Source organism: Bicyclus anynana, chromosome 9 (assembly GCF_947172395.1).
Source record: "Bicyclus anynana chromosome 9, ilBicAnyn1.1, whole genome shotgun sequence".
NCBI lineage: Eukaryota > Metazoa > Arthropoda > Insecta > Lepidoptera > Nymphalidae > Bicyclus > Bicyclus anynana.
Window position 1 is genome coordinate 15431174 of NC_069091.1, and position 23403 is coordinate 15454576.

The 23403-nt window shown below is 37.8% G+C and overlaps 2 protein-coding genes across 2 annotated transcripts; both read left to right on the plus strand.

The window, feature by feature from the left end:
- The first annotated feature begins 282 nt into the window (after positions 1-282).
- On the plus strand, positions 283-6328 carry LOC112047642 (ubiquitin-like-conjugating enzyme ATG10). Its single transcript, XM_024084818.2, has 2 exons — positions 283-789; positions 5558-6328. The coding sequence occupies exons 1-2, from the start codon at positions 470-472 to the stop codon at positions 5763-5765; spliced, it is 528 nt and encodes a 175-aa protein (XP_023940586.1). The 5' UTR covers positions 283-469; the 3' UTR covers positions 5766-6328.
- A 5801-nt stretch (positions 6329-12129) lies between these two features.
- On the plus strand, positions 12130-13527 carry LOC112047633 (facilitated trehalose transporter Tret1-like). The gene has a single exon (XM_024084805.2). It carries the CDS (start codon positions 12232-12234, stop codon positions 13441-13443), a length of 1212 nt encoding a protein of 403 aa, XP_023940573.2. The 5' UTR covers positions 12130-12231; the 3' UTR covers positions 13444-13527.
- The last annotated feature ends 9876 nt before the right edge of the window (positions 13528-23403 follow it).

Below are 23403 nucleotides of genomic sequence, written 5' to 3' on the forward strand. Positions count from 1 at the left end.
ATGTGATGAACTGTACACTTATTGTTTTCCTTTTAACATTATAAATTTTTACCACAAAATAGGGAAAAATTTAACAGCCTCATGTACTAGCAACATTACGCGGGTGAGAATTGCGACGAGTGCAGGCTGTTGTGTACAATTTTTGGACACACTGCGCACTATAGAATGACATCTAAACGTGGCTTCTGGTGGTTTTCTGTATTCTGAGTTTATGGCTTTCTATAATTTATGTGTGGCATACATGTCAATGTCAAAGTCAATTTAATACAAAACAATTAACAATGTCTGAATGTCAATACTCAATTGTTTTAATTTAATAATTTAATTTCGGCTTTCGCAGATACTATATGATGATTTATTGTTGGAAGATATTATACTTTCAAACAGTTTAAAATGGCGATAACAGTATAGATTAAAATCCTAGCCATTATCCAGTAACAATATTCAATGTACTTTATGGCCAGAAATCATGCCTTCATCAAATTCACAGACTACTTGTATAACTCTGGAAACATACCTTTGCGCGGCAAAAGATTTCATTGAATTATCAGCCAAGTTTATGGACGAGTGGACTATACACCAGGATCACAGTGAAAGATTGTATACACATTTGAAAAAAGAGGACTTTATAACTCATGTAGATGATACTGGAAAAGAAACTTTGTTTCGAGCAGAATATGCAATATTTTATAACCTTAGCTATGGAGTGCCATCTTTCAGTTTCAATGTGTGGGACTGTACAGGAAAGCTGTTGACTTTGGAGGAAGTTAGAGGAATATCACCAATGAAGTAAATATAAGTTATGTTTTTACATGTTAGCCCTTGAGTAGGTTCTCACCTTAACTACATTGTAAGTGATGATGCAATTTAATATGGAAGCGGGCTAACTTGTTAGGAGTACGATAAAAATTTACACTTCTTTTGGCTTCTACACATCATAATCTATACTAATATTATAAAGAGGTAAAGTTTGTAAGTTTGTAAGTTTGTAACAATTCTTTGAAATGGGGTAATCTTCGGAACTACTGGTCCGATTTTAATTTTTTGGTTTTGGAAAATTCTTTCACCAGTAGAATGCTACGTTATCGGGGAGTGCTATAGGCTATATTTTATATTTCTATCATATATAACTACTGAGTTATCGCGGGTTTTCTCTTACAGGTCGGACCGAAAAACTTACTTATTCGCATGCGCTGCCTCAACCATTGCGTATAACTGAAATAAATGTATGGAGGCTTTTTGAACTTTTAAAAGTTCTACAAAAAAGTCCGCGACACCATATATCTATCTTTTATATTTTAGCAGATATAGTACCTTTAGTACTTTAATAAATTATTTAAATTTTAAACTAAGGGTTACGTCATTATTTACACAAGTAAACTTAAATTCTTATCAAAATAAATTATTTAATAATCACAAGGATATTATAGAGATAAGATTTGCCCTTTACAGTATGTTAATTGGTTATATAGTTTCGGAGATAATACAAAATTTCTGAAAGTCGCAAAAATGCCGCTATATGACGCCCCGCGGTTTCAATTACGTGGTTCCCGTTCCCGTGTGAATATGAGGACCAAACATAGCCTATGACACTCGCAAATAATGTAGCTTTCTATTGGTAAAAGAATTTTCCAAATCGGTCCAGTAGATCCAGAGATTACCCCGACAACCACACAAACTTTACCTCTTTATAGTATTAGCATATAAGTCGCTTGGGAAATTATAGTCTTTTGGTCATTGCACCACCACAAAAGGCTGGACCAATTTTGCTGAGGGTAGAGATATGATAGGGGTAATTTAGGGAAAGTGTAGGGTAGGGTAGAGTAGGGTACGGATAAGGTAGGGGTAGTGTAGGATAGGGGCAAGGTAGAGGTAGGGGAAGGATATGGAACGTATAGGGTAGTGGAGGTGTAGGATAGGGTTAGTGGTAGGGTAGGAGTAAGGTAGGGGTAGGGTAGGGGTAGATTAGGGGTAGGGTAGGATAGGGTATGGATAGGTTACGGGTAGGGTTAGGGTAGGGGTAAGGTGGGGGGAGGGTAGGGTTAGCGTTAGCGGTAGGGTAGGAGTAAGTTAGGGGTAGGGTAGGTTAGGGTTGGGTAGGTTTACGAGCAGGGTAAGGTAGAGGTAGAGAAGTTTACATCAATTTTTACGCGGACGAAGTCGCGGGCGTCCGCTAGTGATAGATATAAATACATCAATAAACACTCTTAAAGTGTTTTTCAGATAGCATGGGTTATGACAGTTGCCTTATGACGTTCATAATACGTACTATTATCGTGAATCGCGACAAACTTTCAAGAGTGAAACGAACTGTCACCGTACCGTACACCGTACATATCTGAAAAACACTATAAAGAAGAATATTATTTTGTCTGCCACGGCACGTGTCTGGTGTATGATAAATGTCTGTAGATATAAACGGACCTTAATGTGTGATATGATGCACAAGACACTGCAGGCTGAGATTTTCACTGAAAAAATATAAAACGAAAGAAAACCTAGTGGTAGGCGTCCACTGATCTACCACGTCCATATACGTATCGGACGCATCGCATCAAACGGATTTTTAATTTTACCATGGATAAAATCTGTTCGATGCAATCCGTAGGATGCAGATCAGTAGACGCACTTGAATACAAAGAATACTAAAATCCGTTTAATGCGATGGACGCACCGATGCGTACCATAATACTTCAAAGCCCGACTCAGGATTTGAACCCTGAACTTTGTAATCCAAAGCTTGCTAACAACTGCGCCAACGAGGTAGTTTTTTGTACGATGTTATGTTTGCTTATTATATAATAATGTTTTTATTTTACCTACTGTAAACTTTTTGCTAAACTTTTTAATGATTAACAAAAACAACGATCTCTAGAGAATTCCTTTTACTCGTATTCATCGCTTTTTAATTAAAGCAGTTCTATTTTTGTTTAATTATTATTTAAATTATACATTTTTTTATACCACGTTTTTTTATTTACTTAACTTTACGTAATCTTAGAAGTTTAACATCTCAATGTTAATTTATAACCAACGAATCAGAAACAACAAATTATAATTTTTTTTTAATTCTATTCAATTATCATTATCTAGCACTAAGATTTTATCTTGATTATATAATAATAAAAATATTTTATTACACCAAAATTTTACAAATTAAATTAAATGGAAAACAAGTAACAGGTATGGTGTAAAGGCGGCCTTATCTCTAAAGTGATATCTTCCAAGCAACCGTTAATCGTAAAGAGTTTCGCTTTGACTTATGTACACTTTTTCTCTACCCCTACCCTACTTCTACCCTACCTTACCTCTTCCCTATCCCTTCCCTACCCCTAGTGAGTGCATAGCCTATATTTTATCCCCGTATTGTCAAGGGAACGGTAATTACGCGAGTGAAACCGCGGGGCGTCGGCTAGTATGTAGTATGTTGGTACAGTATTGCTGGTAGGGTGGTAACTAGCCATGGCCAAAGCAGATAAAGTATAGCAGTTATACAAGCAAGTACTTTATCACAGCTATAACATCATTATTAGTTATTTGTTAATAGCTTACTGCAGGGACAGGCCTATTTAAGTTATAAAAGAGGGATGGTGGGCCTAGAGTGATAATATATAGACAAAAGGCTCTGAATTATCTATCTATATCTATACTAATATTATAAAGAGGTAAAGTTTGTAAGTTTGTAACAATTTTTTGAAATGGGGTAATCTTCGGAACTACTGGACCGATTTTAAAAATTCTTTCACCAATAGAATGCTACGTTATCGGGGAGTGCTATAGGCTATATTTTATATTTCTATCATATATAACTACTGAGATATCGCGGGTTTTCTCTTACAGGTCAGACCGAAAAACTTACTTATTCGCATGCGCTGCCTCAACCATTGCGTATAACTGAAATAAATGTATGGAGGCTTTTTGAACCTTTAAAAGTTCTACAAAAAAGTCCGCGACGCCATATATCTATCTTTTATATTTCAGCAGATATAGTACCTTTAGTACTTTAATAAATTATTTAAATTTTAAACTAAGGTTTACGTCATTATTTACACAACTAAACTTAAATCCTTATCAAAATAAATGATTTAATAATCACAAGGATATTATAGAGATAAGATTTGTCCTTTACAGTATGTTAATTAGTTATATAGTTTCGGAGATAATACAAAATTTCTGAAAGTCGCAGAAATGCCGCTATATGACGCCCCGCGGTTTCAATTACGAGGTTCCCGTTCCCGTGTGAATATGAGGACCAAACATAGCCTATGACACTCGCAAATAATGTAGCTTTCTATTGGTAAAAGAATTTTCCAAATCGGTCCAGTAGATCCTGAGATTACCCCCGACAACCTATACCTCTTTATAGTATTAGCATAGAAGTCGCTTGGGAAATTATAGTCTTTTGGTCATTGCACCACGCACAAAAGGCTGGACCAATTTTGCTGAGGGTAGGGATAGGATAGAGGTAGGGAAGGGGTAGGATAGAGGTAGGGTAGGGGTAATTTAGGGAAAGTATAGGGTAGGGTAGGGTAGGGTAGGGTACGGATAAGGTAGGGGTAGTGTAGGGTAGGGGCAAGGTAGAGGTAGGGGAAGGATATGGAACGTATAGGGTAGGGGAGGAGTAGGATAGGGGTAGGGTAGGGTAGGGGTAGGGTACGGGTAGGGTAGGGTTAGGGTAGGGATAAGGTAGGGGTAGGGAAGGGTTAGGGTTAGCGGTAGGGTAGGGGTAGGGTAGGGGTAGATTAGGGGTAGGGTAGGATAGGGTATGGATAGGTTACGGGTAGGGTTAGGGTAGGGTAAGGTGGGGGGAGGGAAGGGTTAGCGTTAGCGGTAGGGTAGGAGTAAGGTAGGGGTAGGGTAGGGTAGGGTAGGGTTGGGTAGGTTTACGAGCAGGGTAAGGTAGAGGTAGAGAAGTTTACATCAATTTTTACGCGGACGAAGTCGCGGGCGTCCGCTAGTAGTAATATAATAAAGCTGAAGAGTTTGTTTGTTTGTTTGTTTGATTGAACGCGCTAATCTCAGGAACTACTGGTCCGATTTAAAAAATTCTTTCTGTGCTAGATAGCCCATTTATCGAGGAAGGCTATGGGCTATATATTATCCCCATATTCCTACGGGAACGGGAACCACGCGGGTAAAACCGCGCGGCGTCAGCTAGTCATAAGATAAAGCACCTCAAGCTGTCCAGCTCTCTGAGGTACTGACATGTAACACAATCAACTTCCCATATCTAGACTTTTACAGAGAATTAACTGATAATCCAGAACTTAAGGGGTTATTTGTGGGGTAAATGAGCCAAGTGAAACTGAAATGGAATGGCAATTCATAGGGGATATGTTTAAAGTTTGAATTTGCGGATTATAGTTTTTTCGGCGGGAATACAGGTATCTTTAGCTCATAAAGGTTGCAAATTTTTAATCAGTGAATAGTGAAAACTTGAATAAACAGCTACTGTATAATATGGTATACAGGTTGCATTTTTCTTTTGCATGGGATAATAATTATTTTGGCCATGTCCTGAAACCAGAAATGTAATGGTACCTGTTTTTTTTTTCAGTATAAGCACCAAAGATTTCTACTCTGTGGTAACACAGCAGGAGCATCCTGTGTTTCATCGGCCATACTTTATAATTCACCCGTGCCACACTGCCGAACTACTGTCCATGTTCAAGAAATCCAGCAAGAATATCATCATTACATTTCTAAGCCTTATAACACCTTTAATTCAGTTAAAATTGCCATTGGAGTATGGGCTGTCATCATAAAAATTTTAATGGCAATAGCCTCAATTTCACCAATACAACAAAATAAACTGGGCTCACTACTGGTCTCTTAGAGAGATTCTGCCACTCCAATGCCAAACAAATGCAAAGTATACAACATGTGTCTCCTCCCAATACTAACTTATGCATGTCAAACCTGTTGAATGACAAAAGGCCACCAACAAAAGCTAAAGGTATGCTAACATGGGATAGGAAGGAGCATGTAGCATACAGTTAAAAAAAGTGAAGTACAAAGAAAATGTCAAAAGCTGCTAATGTAATTTGTAACGGAAGCTGAAGTGGTGCTGGATGGGACATGTGATCAGATCCTTAAAAGAGAAATGGTCAAAGTGGTCATTCAGTAGAAAATTCAGAGATGGAATAGGAGGCAAAGATAACCTCACAAAATATGGGAAGATGTCTTGCCGAAAGGATGCCAAAGAGAAGTTAGAGACTGAGAGTGGCAAAGTCTGGAGGAGGCCTGTGTCAAAAGACAACCTGACTGCTTTGGTGTAATATAAATTAAGTAATAGTTTTAAGTATAATATATGTAATTACCAATCAGAGCTATTTTTATTTATTTTATAGTCCACAAGGAACCAGACGGATGCACGGACAGAAAGACATGGCGAAACTATAAGTTACGTAACTACGTCCTTCCGTCCCTACGTCCGTCCGTCCGTCCTCGGTTTAGTGCATAGACTATTACTACTCGAAAGCTGAAAATTAGCATGAGTATGTGTATGTACGCACATTAAAAATGTAAACAAAATCACATATGATAAGTATACCTATATAAAATGTAAAGTGGGGATGAGTGTAGGGTATTTGAAAGATATGAGGGGGTATTCTACCAATACTTTTCGATTAAGGTCTGTTTGTAAAATATTAAGCTTTTATGAGCTAAAACTATAACAGTTAAGTAGCAATTGCTATTTAAAGAGTAATAGTTGACCAACTTAACTTAAGAAGTTAAGTTGGAAGACTCGCGGGCGTCTGCTAGTTTACCTAATATATTTACGTACGTACAACAATAGATAAATCGATTTTTATGACTTCGAATTCGCCTAGGAATGGTCTAATTATTTAATTAAATTAATAAAGATTTTATTGCTGATTGTTAATCGTAATATTCTCCCACGATCGCTGACGAAATTTGCATTGGAGTAATTTTAAATTTCCGTTATTGAAATGTTTTGACGGCCTGCGTGGCGCAGTGGATTTACGAATCGGAGCTCCTGGGTTCGATCCCCGGCTGGGCTGATTGAGGTTTTCTTAATTGGTCCAGGTCTGGCTAGTGGGAGGGAGGAGACTTTTCAGTTGCGTGCATTTTAAGAAATTAAATATCACGTGTCTCAAACGGTCCTTACGATGTTTTTCTTTCAAAACATCGTGAATAAACCTGCATAACAGAAAATTTTCTGCGTGTGTGAAGTCTGCCAATCCGCATTGGGCCAGCGTGGTGGACTGTTGGCCTAGCCCTTCTCATTCTGAGATGAGACTCGAGTCGAATATGGGTTGATAATGATGATGATGATGCCAAAGCTAGTGACAATTACTGATTGAAACATTAGGACTCATGCTCGCCACGCCAACCCTCATTGCAGCAGCGTGGTGATAAATCTGTCAAGTTTATCTGGATCTCTAGCAGGGAAGCCTATTAAAACGCCTATTACTAAGACTGTTGTCCGTCCGTCTGTCACCGTAATAATTAGACAGATTTGTTTTACAAATGATGTATGTAGGTATTACTTAGGTACTAAATGTACTATATCAGTAATACTACCTACTTTAGTAATACATAATCTGCGAAAACAGAATAAAATAAATATCTAAGACGGCTGCCACACAATTAACGTTTTTTGTTTGGCGTTTTTAGCGTTCCTTAGTCCACAAGGAACCCTTTGAGAAAATGATGTCTTTGGAGTCCCCCTACATGCAAAGTGAAGATGTTTTACTACTAGTCTATCCCATAGCGTGACGTTCGACTATCGGTATTTTTGTGGAATGTCTTTTTAGGCTTTAAAGTGCTAATTTAATCTACGGAACCCTACACTGCGCGTGACCTGACACGCACTTCGCTGATTTTTAGTGGTGCGGAAAATTTGTGGATACATCTTAATTTTCTGTAAATTAGGATGTTATTTTATGAAAATAAGAAAACCTTTAGGCTTTAGGTAAGTAGGCTTATTTTAAGTAATTAATATTGTAGGTAGGTACTTAAACCTATATTTTATCAATCATTTGAAAATAATGCAATGCAATTGCAAATAAATAATTATTTTTCATTACCTATTTTATAATAATAAAAGAAATTGGAAAACTATTGAATTTCAAATTAAAATAATCAAGATATTCGATTGTATTAATTAGGTAGGTACTTACCTACCGAATAGAGTCAAGTTAACACTTACAACACGGAACGCTACGAAAGCACTAATGAAGTAGAATGTATGAATTTAGTCTACTTGGTTGACAAAAAAACACATACTACTAATAGCCCGCGATAAAAGCTACGCAAAAGCATAAAAATTCGTATGTACCTAGAGTACCTACAAAGAAAGCTGCTTTTGAATAAATAAAAAATACTATAGAATTTTACTAATTCTCTGCGTGTGTGAAGTCTGCCAATCCGCATTGGGCCAGCGTGGTCGTCTGTTGGCCGAACCCCTCTCATTTTAAGACTCGAGCTCAGCAGTGAGTCAAATATGGGATGATAATGATGAATTCAACCTACAGTTTCATATCATCTGTTGACACAGCTGGAGCCTGAGAGAGAAGAGGATTTTGAGCTGAAGATATTATCTATCTTGGCAGGAAAGTGATTTAGGACAAATTAAAAACCTTAATAAATAGCCGACTTTGTAATAGAACTTCGTATAATAAGTCACTATCATTAAAATGTAATGTAATGAGATATAAATAATAATATGGTGTATAAATAAAGATCTGGTTAAATAATTGTCAAATTTTTTATCACTTTTCTAGAGCTAAATGTTCGCCAGTGCGGCGAAGTAACGTTTGAAGCTGTATGTTTTCTGTGGCTGTGTCATATTTTTTTTTATTATTTTTTTCTTTTAACATACTTAACAAGCTTAACAAACAAGAAAACTATCAAACAAACTAATCATAAGTCTTTAAAAATATAGTGATACTCAGGCTGTATGGTTAAAGATCTTAGCTTGTCCCAGTTGTGGACTAATTAAAGATGAATTATAAATGTCGTAAAATGTTGTAGCAATTTTTTTTGATATAGTAATGATTTCATTAAGAAAGTAAAATTATCAAGATTTTTTTAGATATAATTACGAGTAAATTGCTGGGTGGTTAAGGTAGGCCTGGGCCGGGGAAGGGTACTTATTCGCTTTTGGTTTTTTTTACTGTAAAATTACGATCCGTACTCATGACACGCATAGCAATAGAACTGCCCAACCCGTTCATACAAAGTCTAGTCTATATAATCAAAGGGCTGAAGAAAATAAACGCGGCGTGGCGGGTTGTAAGTGTGTTTCCGACATGTCTGTTTTATATTTATAAATACCTAAATCGTGGTTAATAAATATACAGATTTAACTTTTTTTTTCATTTCCTCTTTGAAGTTTCAGTTAAAGTGCTCTCTTAGAAACTGTAAATTTAATTAAAATTCTATTTTAAATAATCAATTTAGATTTCTCTCATAGAACATAGAACTCATCATAACTAAAATGAAATTGAATCGGAAAATATAAGTGATTTTTTATCGGACCAATTTTCTATAAACTGAATATATGGAATGAGTGGTGTATGGAACGTTCTAAAATAAGCCTGGGATACGTTCTAAAATAAAACTGGGATTACTCGTATTTACCTCTATCGCTTTCGGCGTAAATATTAAGGAAATGTATTGTAAGGTAAGTAAGATCAAATAACTACCATACTGGCAATATACTCAGAGGCGCATATGACGTGAGTATATTAAAATGGGCGGATAATTGTGCCTCGGGGTATATTATATGCTGTTAATGATAATCTAATGAGGAGATCCGCAGACGAACCAAAGCCACTGACATAGCTCAGCGAGTCGCAAAGCTGAAATGCAATGAGCAGGCCACATAGTTCGAAGAGCCGATGGACGTTGGGTTCCCAAAGTGTTGGAATGGCGACCCCGCACCGGAAAGCGCAGTGTTGCTCGACCACCCCACTTGGTGGACTGAGGACATCAGGCGGGTTGCAGGTAGCCGCTAGATGCTGATGCATCGAGACCATTATGTTTGGAAGTCTATGCAATAGGCCTATGTCCAGCAATGGACGCCCATTGGCTGATAATGATGATGATAATCCGTAGACTCAAATAATTTCTCAGAAGTAAGACCAGACCACAAATATTAATTCAGAACTTAGGTAGGTACTATAGAGAGAAAAGAGATTTTCGGGATTCGTTGCTCGTGTATTGGTCCCCCAACCAATTTTGCCAAAGGGCCCTTTTAAAGCACACTACGCCACTGGTGTGATTGTGAAAATGATAGATAATAATAATAATTATAGATTAATTTACTGTATTTAAATAGTTTTGACACCCTGCGTGGAGCAGTGGTATGCGCGGTGGATTTACAAGACGGAGGTCCTGATTTCCTCGCTGGCCCGATTGAGGTTTTCTAAATTGGTCCAGGGTCTGGCTGGTGGGAGGTTTCAGCCGTGGCTAGTTACCACCCTACCGGCAAAAACATACCGCCAAGCGATTAAGCGTTTCGTTTACGATGTCGTGTACAAACCGAAAGGAGTGTGGTTTTTCATCCTCCTAATTCGCCCGCTTCCATCTATTCTCATCACTTACCATCAGGTGAGATTGTAGTCAAGGGATTGTAAAGAATAAAAAAAACAGTATTTTTGCTATTCTGAAAACTGATGGCACCATTGAGTATCACTTTCATGACCATTGGCTTTGCTCCCATCCTATAACTATTATAATGCCTATTGCCTTACACTTACTTACCCTTACAAATTATGTTTCAGGTTGTTGCTATAGGGACATTATTTTGGACAGCTTTGTCATGGGGGTTTATGCAGGGACACACGGCGGGTATGATCAGAGCATTGCAGAAACACGATGAAGACATAACACTTACTGAAGGCCAAATATTTCTTATAGGTACGTACCCCTAAACAATTAGGTACGAATATGGAATACATTTATAACATTTTGCTAAGTCGGTTAGGTTTTAGCCTGAGCAGGATCTTTGTGATTTTCTAAAAATTGTCAGTACTACAGCTCACGCTTAAACATAAGTACAGTATGTTAGGTACTTATGGGGTTACCATGGTGTGTTTGGGAGGTGGAGGCGTGATAGCCCAGTGGATATGACCTCTGCCTCTGATTCCGGAGGATGTGGGTTCGAATCCGGTCGGGGCATGCACCTCCAACTTTTCAGTTGTGTGCATTTTAAGAAATTAAATATCACGTGTCTCAATCGAAAACATCGTGAGGAAACCTGCATACCAGATAATTATCTAAATCCTCTGGGTGTGTGAAGTCTGCCAATCCGCATTGGGCCAGCGTGGTGGACTATTGGCCTAACCCCTCTCATTCTGAGAGGAGACTCGAGCTCAGCAGTGAGCCGAATATGAGTTGATGACGTGTTTGGGAGGTAGAAATTTTCAAGGGTGCAGACTGTCAGAAGCTTTCAACTGTTCAAGTATAAAGCGTATTTTTTCTATTTTCTTGAGAGCTGTGTCCAGATATTTGGCTTAAACTGGAGACATAATAAGGTATGATGTAGCGCAAAAAAATGTATTTACTTGAACACTTGAAACCTCTTACAAGACATCACGGTCCAAACTCCCTATGGAGCATGAGTTAATAAACTTTACGCTTTTTATGTAATGATGAAGGCTTGTAATAAATAAATATACTTTAACAATACACACATTATCACTACCTAGCCCCAATGTAAGCGTAGCTTATTTTATGGGTAGGTACCGGGGGTGATGGTTCCTAACACGAACCATCGGGTTACCTTGTAAACGCCAATACAGACATAATAATAAATGTATTTTTTACGCTTGAATTAGGTATATAATACAACAGCATTTCTACAATTTGTACAATAAACGCCTCAGCGCCACTAAAAAGCAGTATTAATTAAAATTAATAATATCTGTATGAACATAGACATAGTACGTATGTGAAATTGGCTTTGTCATTCAGATATAAAACACATGAACGAGTTACCTACTAGAAAATTTCAGCCTTCGCTACTGGAAGGTACTAAGATAGCAAAAAGATAGTATAAACACAATATTCAGACTCTGGAAAACACCCATGTTCGTCTTACAAATATTTTCTAGTTCTGGGAATCAAAATTCGTGGATGCAGAAAATAGGGCTACCCACTTCGCTTCGCGACCGTCCTTTACGTTAAATATGTTTTTTTTTTGTTTCAGCTGCTTTAACAAGCCTTTGCAATATACTTGGAATCTCATATATCACTGTGATGGGCGAGAAACTCGGAAGAAGATGGTGCTACATAGCAGGGTCTCTACCGCTATTTATAAATTGGATAATACTGAACTTTGCGAGAACATTCACGGCCTTTATGCTTTCGAGATTTCTTGCTGGTATTTCTTCTGGATCATTATGGATGCTGAATGCGATTGCTACACCAGAGTATACGTTAACTGAATCAAGAGGACTGTTTATTAGCATTGTATTAGTAGTGATACCAGCATTTGGCATAGCATTGGGTCATATACTTGGAGTATTGTTTCATTGGAGAACTTTAGCTCTGGCAGGAGTAATTGCAACGACGGTCAACGTTTTTCTGCCATACTTTTGTGTGGAGAGCCCGCATTGGTTGGCATCGAGGGGTCGCTTTGAAGAGTGCGAGAATTCATTCAGAAAACTTCACGGAAAAGATACCACTAGATACAATCATGAGTTGCAACTTTTAATAAAATTAGAGTACAGTAAACAGAAAGCTGCCAATGAAATTAATTCTAATAACACATTACGGAAACTTATGCTGGCGTTTAAGAAACGATATTTTTGGCAATTGATGTTGATGTCTACCGTCGTTTACATATATTATTCAGCAGCTGGGAAAGTGGTTTTCAGCAATTTGGCAACTGTTATTCTAGAGGATATCACTGGCACATCAGATGTTCTATTGTTCACGTTTGTAGTGGACGGTTTCATTTTTGCAGGAACGTGTGTTTCTTGCGTTTTGATCAAGAAGTTGCCAATCCGTGTGTTGCTTTTCTCGTCAGGGTTGACGGCTGTCGGGATATTGATAACTCTGAGCGCGTGTCTCTATTTCAAGGTTTACTTTGAATGGATTAACGTAATGCTGTTGGCCCTGTATTTCATCGTGACACACGCTGGTCCGTACCCCGTAATGAATGTTATGTTGAGCGAAATATTCCCGCTAGAATTGAAGTTGTATTGCATTTTAATATCATCAACAATAGGAATGATTTCAGTTTTTTTGTGTGTGCTAATTTTACCCAACATAGTCAGTGTAATGGGATACTACGGTTTCTTTTTGTTAAACTCAGGCATCATGCTCGCCTGTCTCGCCTACCTTTACATATGCATGCCAGAAACGAAAGGGAAGACGCTGCAGGAAATAGAAGTTTACTTTAAAACAAACACTTTTGAAGTCGAGGAAGTATTAAGTACAAATGAACAGATAAAGGCCCTTATTTAAACTTTGTTGTGACTCTTATTGTGATTATGCAATGGATCCGTTATAGAAAGCTGTTAATCCGGTCAGTTATATTTATCGTTATCAATAAAAATATAGTAGTTAAGTATTTGTTTTTTTTTTTTTATGTAACTGTTATAAGTATAACATCCACAGTTTCTTTGTCTTTTTACAATTGAATTTGAATAGCGATTTTTGTACCAATAATTTGTTCAGGAGTAACCCAGGGGTAGCTTCTGGCGCCCGTGGTCTTAAATTGATAGAAAAAATAGTGATGACAGTTTAAACATTAGTAGCCATCACATTCAATGTTTTTTTTTTAATTTTGCTCATTGTTATCTATTCTTCTATACTAATACTATAAAGAGGTTGGAGATTGTAGGAGGTAATCTCTGGATATACTGATTCTAATTTAAAATTTCTTGTACCAATAGAAAGCCACGTTATAGGCTAAGTTTTATCCCTGCATTCTTACGGGGACGAGAAATGCGTGCGTGAAACGCGGGGCGTATGCTGGTTGTTCTGTATAATTACATCATTATTTTTGTTGCAATAAAGGTATATATTAACCTAAAACTAGAAAGCTATCTTTACAGGAATAGTAATCTGAAGGTAATAACGTGCACGATAAACCAGGATAACCCTGAAACTTTTGCGTTGAAAAGTCAATATTTAAACAAAGATATTGGCTTCAAAATGAAAGGTCTAGGACCCGCCACAATCAGTTGAGTTGACGCATTTTTATTGATATCTATTGGCTTGATATTGATAAGATTACTGGGTGCTCCAGTCGCCCATTAGTCCGTTGTTCAGTTTGTATAATTTTCGCTGCGTATAATGTTGTAGTGTATAATGTGTGGTGGACAGTGCTGCTTAAAATACAATGAGGGAGTGCGGTGTGATGGTGTACAATTTCTATGAACGTCTCAGGGATTGCCTGGGTTCCGTCTTTCTTCTAATATGTTGGTGGCGGGTAAGACGTTTATCTAAATTACTACTTATAGATCTCTTTGTGACAAGACTCCGGTCACTGTTAAGAAGCATCGCAGTATTCTATTATGAAGGTTCTGGAAGCCGGTTAATGTTAGATTAGTTAGCCGATTTAACAGGGAGGTAGTATATAGTTGGTAGACATTCGCTAAGAACGGATTTTGCGAGAGAGCCAGATTAACTAGGTCTAAGGGCGGACGAAGTCGCGAGCGTCCGCTAGTATGTTGTAAATGCAAAAGTCCACCTGTCTGCATTTTACGGCTGAACTATTGAAATAATTTTGACAAAGTTTTGCATTTTTGACCTCGAGCTGCTTTTTATGTCAGAAAAGTTCATGGTTCTTATAAAGTTTCTATATCTATATGAAATCCTTTGGTCCATCTACAATGATTAGCTTTATAGGTATTTACATGCAAGTGATAAACTAAACCGAACGTGTATTGTGTTCATTGCTAGACGTACTATATTTACGAGAATCTAAACGGACGCTGGTTAGACGCTACAGGCCTTCGCTTTGGACTTTCGCGTTTCCGTAATAGTGTATTTATTCATCTGATACCAAGCGAAGCGAAGTACCAATGTAGGTACCTACCTACATCACATAACTTTACCTATGAGTACGTAAATGATTATTAAATAATAATAAAAAGAAAGAAAAGTTCATTTTATTTTGGATATACATCACCTAATTGCCTTAGAGTATTACTCTAAGCACATGACACAGAAGAAAGATTAAGAAACAACTTGAGAACCTCCTCCTTTTGAAGTTAATAAATAAGTTAAGAAGTTAATTACAATAAGTTTCAACTTGTGTGATCATAAAAGAGTTCTCAACTCAAGTTCTTAACTCAGCGTTTTGTTGTGTTTTTTTTTTTTTTTTTTTCTTTACAAGTTAGCCCTTGACTACAATCTCACCTGATGGTAAGTAATGATGCAGTCTAAGATGGAAGCGGGCTAACTTGTTAGGAGGAGGATGAAAATCCACACCCCTTTCGGTTTCTACACGGCATCGTACCGGAACGCTAAATCGCTTGGCGGTACGTCTTTACCAGTAGGGTTGTGGCGGTTGTGTCCGCCAAAAACCGCGCGTTTAATAGCATTACCACAGAAAACATATGGCATTACCCAAATCAAAATCATGACATATTTTTATATAATTGTGTTACAAATAGTTAAACCTTATTTTAGCTCGCAATATTCTAACTATTGAAAACATTTTAATTTCGTTAAAGCCAGTATAAAAAACCTACAAAGAAATATTAAGATAGAGCTGTAAGTATTTCAAATGTCTGAGGGCCGGTTTTACCATCTCCTGATAAGTGTCGGATAGTCTAATCATAAGTTTTGTCACTTTCTTACATTATCTCTAGTGACAAAACTTGTAAATACGTTATCAGACACTTAAATATGTGGAAGGTGATGAAACTGTCCTTTACCCTTTGGAATTTCCGGAAATCCGGATGTAATTTATAACATAGGAATCCCAGATAAGGTAGGAAATTCTTTCATCTTCTCTAAACAGTTTCGACTATCTATATTTGTAAAGACATTCAACAGATGGTTACTAGGTACCATCTGGAGCAGCAGGATGGAATTTTGACGAAGGTAAGCCGTCCCAAACAAAAGGAAATTCATACCCCGTGAATATATCTAAGTCATGGGAAATTTGAAACTCATTCGGTTTCTCATATAATATCCATACACAGGTATTCATTACAATAATGTATATGTACCTATGTATGGATTTTCAATAGGTAACCTGGAGGGAATCGGCCTGTATGGTTTTTTTGCCGCTGGTACATAATGGTATTTGGATGCAAATAAACAAAACATTTATTGTTCCAACAATCTTTAAAAATTTTCCGGATGCGGTAAAGAATCTTCTAAAAGATACTAATATACTTACGAACGTACATAAGCGAAAAAGGAATACTTTTTGGGACAGCCTGTGTAGCGTCGCAGCAGCGGTTCACTCACACTTTAACTATATTTATTTAACTACTCGATAATAATTATTCTTTGTTTTTATCCTCTTCTGTTTGTTAATTACTTTTGTTCCTAAATATTGTGTTATGTAATAATAACCAGTGCACAGTAAAACCAACTGTGGTTTGTGTTGCACTATGGTTAGGCTTAATTGAAATGTGTTTTTTGTTGAATAATAAATAAACAAAAATAAATAAATAAATAATTTACCTACGACAATTCCTTAAAAGACACAAGTGTACAGTGCGTCGAAGCTAGGTTTGTTTTAAATATTTGAGTCATACTTTCAGGAAATGCCATCGCTGTTGTAAGTATTCTTTACTGAACCTGAATTACCTACCCATTACTTGGAATGTTAGATTTTAATATTGTAGCCAGCGCCGGACCGAGGTAAATTTTAGAATGGAGCGAGATCCAATTATGGCGCCTTTCGCGCACGTAAATTCATCACATAAATTTCTTTTCGATCTTGTCTTTACCATTTCGGCGCCCCCTAGGATTTGGCGCCTGGAGCGACCGCTCCTTTCGCCGTATGGACGGTCCGGCCCTGATTGTAGCTATATTCAAAACGTATACCTAGGTACTTATTTAGTTACTATCGAAATTCAATACATCCTTGCAACATTCCAGAAAATAATTACAAATTAACTCTAAAATCTTGATAAAAAAGGAAACCTTCGGCAGGATGCATTGCTACGGTCGGTTTCTTTCTTAGGGTAATTTACTTTATGCAAAGTGTCAAAGTGGAAGAAAATAAATTTCTTCGACATACTTTCAATAATAAATGAAGTGAAAAGCGTCAAGGTGTGAGTGAATTGTTTAAATGCCCCACAATGTCATGGGAAATTAGAACGTTTCTTTTCCATTGTCAACGAAGGATATTTTATTTATGAATGTACCGCATGCACTATAGGTTTTGAGAATAACTTCTTACATATATTAAGATAAATGAATATTTTTCTGTTTTCTTTAATAATTGTTTCCACAGATGATATTACCAAGCTCTGCGTAAATAAATACTGACAAGTCAGTTGATGAAAAAATATTTATACGTAAAAATAAAAAACCGAATTTTGGCAAGTGTTGACAAAGTAATAGACTTAGATAAAATTGAGAAAACTCGAATGAAAGCAAATTTTTATAGCTTTTGTTAAGCTTAATTGACAAAAGCCTAGATATAACAATAAAATCATAAATTAAAAAATGAAATTTTACCGAAAATAAATCATCATTGTATTTTCAATTTCATGTATGTCCATTACCATTTTATTCGCCGTACAGTCTAACTGGAATACAGTATAGTAAGCGCAAGGGATGATGAATTATGCGCACCGACCGGAAGATTTAGAACCAGAATAAAATGGTAACTGATTTTATCAATTAAATTTTGTGTACCGGAAGACAATTGTATGGCTGTTTACCGTACTAAGAAGTAGGAATATATTATTGTAATATTATATTACTATTTTATTCTCTGTATACCTGCATGCCAGTGACTATACCTTGAAATGCTATTGTAATACTTTGTAACTTCGTTAATAAGTGCATAAAAATTACGAAAAAATTGAGGAGTTGTATTAATACCTATAAGAGCCGTGATAGCCCAGTGGATATGACCTCTGCCTCCGATTCCGGAGGGTGTGGGTTCGAATCTGGTCCGGGGCATGCACCTCCAACTTTTCAGTTGTGTGCATTTTAAGAAATTAAATATCACGTGTCTCAAACGGTGAAGGAAAACATCGCGAGGAAACCTGCATACCAGAGAATTTTCTTAATTCTCTGCGTGTGTGAAGTCTGCTAATCCGCATTGGGCCAGCGTGGTGGACTATTGGCCTAACCCCTCTCATTCTGAGAGGAGACTCGAGCTCAGCAGTGAGCCGTATATGGGTTGATAACGACGACGATTAATACCTATAAATCCCAAAAATAAAATAATACTAAAACACGTGTAATGGCAGTTACCATTTTATTCTCCGGGAATGGCGCTATGATAGACCGGTAAAGGAGGAACGAGATGGACAAATGAGAACCTTAGCTTTTTTATTATTTTTGTTTATTGAGAAAATACAATAAGGAACTTAAGCTAACTTATCTTAATAACTAATAACTATACAAATCATGCCCACGTAGAATAGATATAATTAACTTGTGGATATTTCTACCTTTTTAACATAAAAACACAACTGATCATTCAATAAAAAAATCTTAGTAAAGTTTTTTTTTAGATAAGCTAAATTGAACCAAATGGGTTGAATTTCTCTGTCTTATTCTCATGTAAAAAATATTGTCAGCTATAAACTTAATATTTAATCTGAATATTTAATCGCATTTAGTAGGTATTTTTTAGGTCGTTTTCAACCCATATTCGGCTCACTGTTGAGCTCGAGTCTCCTCTCAGAATGAGAGAGATTAGGCCTCAGTCCACCACGCTGGCTTAATGCGGATTGGCAGACTTAACACACGCAGAGAATTAAGAAAATTCTCTGGTATGCAGGTTTCCTCGCGATGTTTTCCTTCACCGTTTGAGACACGTGATATTTAATTTTTTAAAATGCACACAACTGAAAAGTTGGAGGTGCATGCCCGGGACCGGATTCGAACCCACACCCTCCGGAATCGGAGGCAGAGGTCATATCCACTGGGCTATCACGATTTTTTAGGTCATCATTTTAGAATTTAAACTATCGTCAGTGTAATTCATATTAATTTATTACGAAACACGGCTAAAACGCACGTGATGCAACGTACGTATGCTCGACTACTTTCAAACCCATACGGGGCCCTTAATCATGAGCTGGTTCTTGCAACGCGGCTCGATTCAAAATGCGACGCGGCGGCACGTGCCGGGTTCGAAACTAGTCGGGTTTACTCCGACATTGTATTACGTGAGTTTTAGCCGTGTTATTTGTGGATGTAGGCTATAATATGTTTTATTCCCGTATTCCCACGGGAATGGGAACTATGTGGGTGATGCCGCGTCTGCTAATATTAATTTATAGGGAAAAATTTACACGGTATATCAAATGTACAGTCATGCCGACGCTAAGGTGGGGCGTACAAACAAACATACTGTACTGCAGTAGTTGAGTAACTGGAAATTACTGTGCACACTCAACAATAACGTCGTGAGGACATAAGTAATATCGATAAGGTTTTAAATATTAATAATCTACTTGTGTGGGAAACCCCTGATGTGTTAAAACCAAGATACGCTATGACAATGTACTCGTATAGGAATTTTAATTTTTCAAAAGCTATCGCTTAAGCAAATAACTCTATTAAGTAAATTCGTTCAGTGGTAAGCCAATGCACCTTCAATAGGCTCAATATTATCTCCAAAACTCACTTAGAACCTTATGATCTGAATCATATTTCTTTTTTTTTTCCTAATTGTGTAAGTGCCATAGACTCCTTAATGGCACCTCAGCGGCATCATCGAGGATTTGGGCGAGAACAGAAGCATCGCCTGATGGTGCCTGAAGGCGGAAACATAATGTATGAGCGAAACAACTCTCTAAGGGCGTCTCCTCTGAGACTCGGACCTCGGCTTAGACCGTTCGGGAAGGGTGTTTTGGTCTGAGTGTAGGTATCATTTCGGCGACCCAAGATCATGAGTTAAAAAGCTAAAGTCCCGCTTCCATCTTTCACTGCATCCATTTCATGACATAAAATTATAAAAGTATTAGCGTGCTTTACACCATCATCATCATCATCATATCAGCCGATGGACGTCCACTGCAGGACATAAGCCTTTTGTAGGGACTTTAAAACAGTACTATACTGAGCCACCTGCATCCAGCGAATCCCTGTAACTCGCTTGATGTCGTCAGTCCATCTGGTGGGGGGTCGACCAACACTGCGCTTACTAATGCGGGGTCGCCATTCCAGCACTTTACACCATACGACTGAAGTAATACTTCTCTCTCTAGCTCATACAGTAACATCCGAAACTGCGACACGCGAGCGTGACAACTAATTTGTCACGCTCGCGTGTCGCTGCTGCCCGACACCGGCCTGTGCCATTTAATAATCTAGACCATAGTTTCCCAACGTGTGGAGTATGTGATTGGGGGCGGTGTTATACGGACCATACATAAATGCTAATGTCTCGTAATCGCTACGCTTACTGCACTGATTTCAGATTACAACTTATTAGAAACGTCAACCCAAATATCACTGATTTAGTTGCAAAAAAGCAACACCATCCTTTACATTAAATTTTTTTCATATTTTTCATAATAAACAGTTATAAGTACCTATTTTGATCTGTAATAACTAAAGTACCTAATCGTTTTTTTTTGCTGTTTATCTTATTTAGGGGGTACTAAAACTGTGCTTGATTTCCTAGGGGTCCGTGGCTGATAAAGGTTGGTAAACGCTGATCTAGATTGTAGGAATAGCTCATGAATCATTAATAACCTACCGCCATATGGACAGGGATTCGCGGGTTGCAGGCGGCTCAGAATCGTGATATTTGGAAGTCCCTACAAACGGCCTGTCCTGCAGTGGACGACCATCGGCTGATTATGATGATGATGAAATAAAAAGATGATTAACTCAACACCCCTCTTTGTATCGGGGGTTAAAGTAGTATATCAACGAGGGAAAGCGATCATTTGCGAATGTCAGTTGCGTAGTATCTCACGCTACGGCAGCGGACATCACTCGGCGCTGACATTGGCCGAGCGCGCGCTTGAGTCGCCCTGCGCCGCAGGTGTCGCACCAGCTGTAGCGAGCTACACACATGCGGGTGACTATTGTAGTCTCTCATTTTTTTTTTAAATTTAATGTTCATCACAAAATAGGTACAAAATATCGCAATAATAGCCTTTATCCTATCCTACTGATATTATTTTTTTTTTTTTTTTTTTTTATTCTTTACAAGTTAGCCCTTGACTACAATCTCACCTGATGGTAAGTGATGATGCAGTCTAAGATGGAAGCGGGCTAACTTGTTAGGAGGAGGATGAAAATCCACACCCCTTTCGGTTTCTACACGGCATCGTACCGGAACGCTAAATCGCTTGGCGGTACGTCTTTGCCGGTAGGGTGGTAACTAGCCACGGCCGAAGCCTCCCACCAGCCAAAAAACGCGAAAGTTTGTTTGGATGTTTGCTACTCTTTAAAGCCGCTACTACTGAAGCGATTTAGCTAAAATTTGGAATGGAAATGGATTTTACTCTGGATTAACACATAGGCTAGTTTTTATCCCGAAAATATCCATGGTCTCCCGAGATTTGCGAAAACTGATGATTTTAATGATATGAATGTTTGTTACTCTTTCACGCCTCGACTATTTAACCGAATTAGCTGAAATTTGGTATTGAGATATATTATAGCATGGATTAACACGTAGGCTATTTTTTTCCCGCAAAAATCCATGGTTCCCGAGGACGAAGTCGCGGGCGTCCGCTAGTCTTACATATTAAAAAAAATCTAGTTATAAGATGACACCAGCAACTTCGTCTGTATAGCAACTGTTTGCTATACAGACGAAGCTGTATAAAAAATGTTTATGTCCAGCAGTGGATGATTTTTTTTTATGCAATAGGTATAGGCCAGCGCTTGACTACAATTAAGCCTGATGGTAAGCATTAATGCGGTCTAAGTTGGAGCGCGCTTACCTAGATGATGCCTATTCACTCTTGCTTTGAAGGTGTTCAAACGATGATGAGGATGATGATGAAATCCTGTTCTCCCATGCGGAGTTTCATTGAGGTATCCAGAGAATTTTGTTACAATACGCACCGTCTTTTATTATATCCAACATTGGACCAACAGTCCAACAGTCAAGCGAAAGTTTTCCAATAGCCAAGCGAAAGTTTCTTGAGATTTTGGCTGAAGCTTTTCGCTATCGGAACTACATAACACGGTTAGAGATAAATAGATTAGAGGTCTTTACTCAGCTACAATTATGTCTGATGGAAAGCATTGATAAGGTCCAAGTCGGTACACGCTTGCCTAAACGATATCTAATCAGACTTTTAGGTGTTCGTGAATGAATGCCCTCCTGGCGTCCGTTTCCTGCTACATAGCTATTTCTAGTAAGTGCCGTAAATGGCCTTTTCCGCTCCCTGTGCGAGCTTCTATAACTGCGCCCTATTTAAGTAGACCCTTTGCCTATCCACCCACTGTGTCTCACTCACTAAAACTCAAACGCAGGTTCACTAGTGAAATGCGTTGCCCATTCTGATGCTTAATTCTGTCTATTCTTGCGCCCCCGAGAGTTTATGCCCTGTGCCTTGGCACGGTGGCACCGCCCTATTTACGCCACTGTTTCTAGTAAGCAATTTACCGTTTTAGCGCTAATCTCAGTAACTATTGTTTAATGTAGGAAGTAATGTGCTTAGTAACTAAGTATAAAATACGATTCAGTTGACCACTTATTACGCAAGTGTGATAGTTTTGCATCTGCAAGAACCCAGAAGATGTTCGTAGTTATTATAGTGGTACTTTATGGACAGAGGCAGGAATAGAACGACTATATTGGCTTTTGTCTATGAATTGCCACCGTATTATTTTTTTTTCGTTCTATTATGTTATTTGTTTTATATTCTTGCTTATAGTCTTGTTGCCAACTCCCTAAATTCTGCATGTATGATTTTTTTATGGAAACTTAATTGGCCTAACAATTTCTTTATTGTTTTTATCTTAATGCTGTTTGTTTCCTAAATAAATAAAATAATAAATAAATAAAAATGGATAACAATGGTAGTGTCCAATAAACAAACCAATAACAGTAGATACACCATACTTACTCATTTTTATTATCGCCTCATTAATTAAGTTTATATCCGGGCTTACCTTACTCGTCCGAGCTGATACCTCTTATCAATTTCCAATGTAATCCCTGAATACCTACATTTTTTCTACAACAAAAAGTTATTTCTGGTATGCGATAACACATGATGCTTTTTTTCCGGTTGTGTTAGTGCCGTAGGCTCTTTAATAGGACCTTAGCGGCGTCACCGGGGTTTGGGGGAGCGC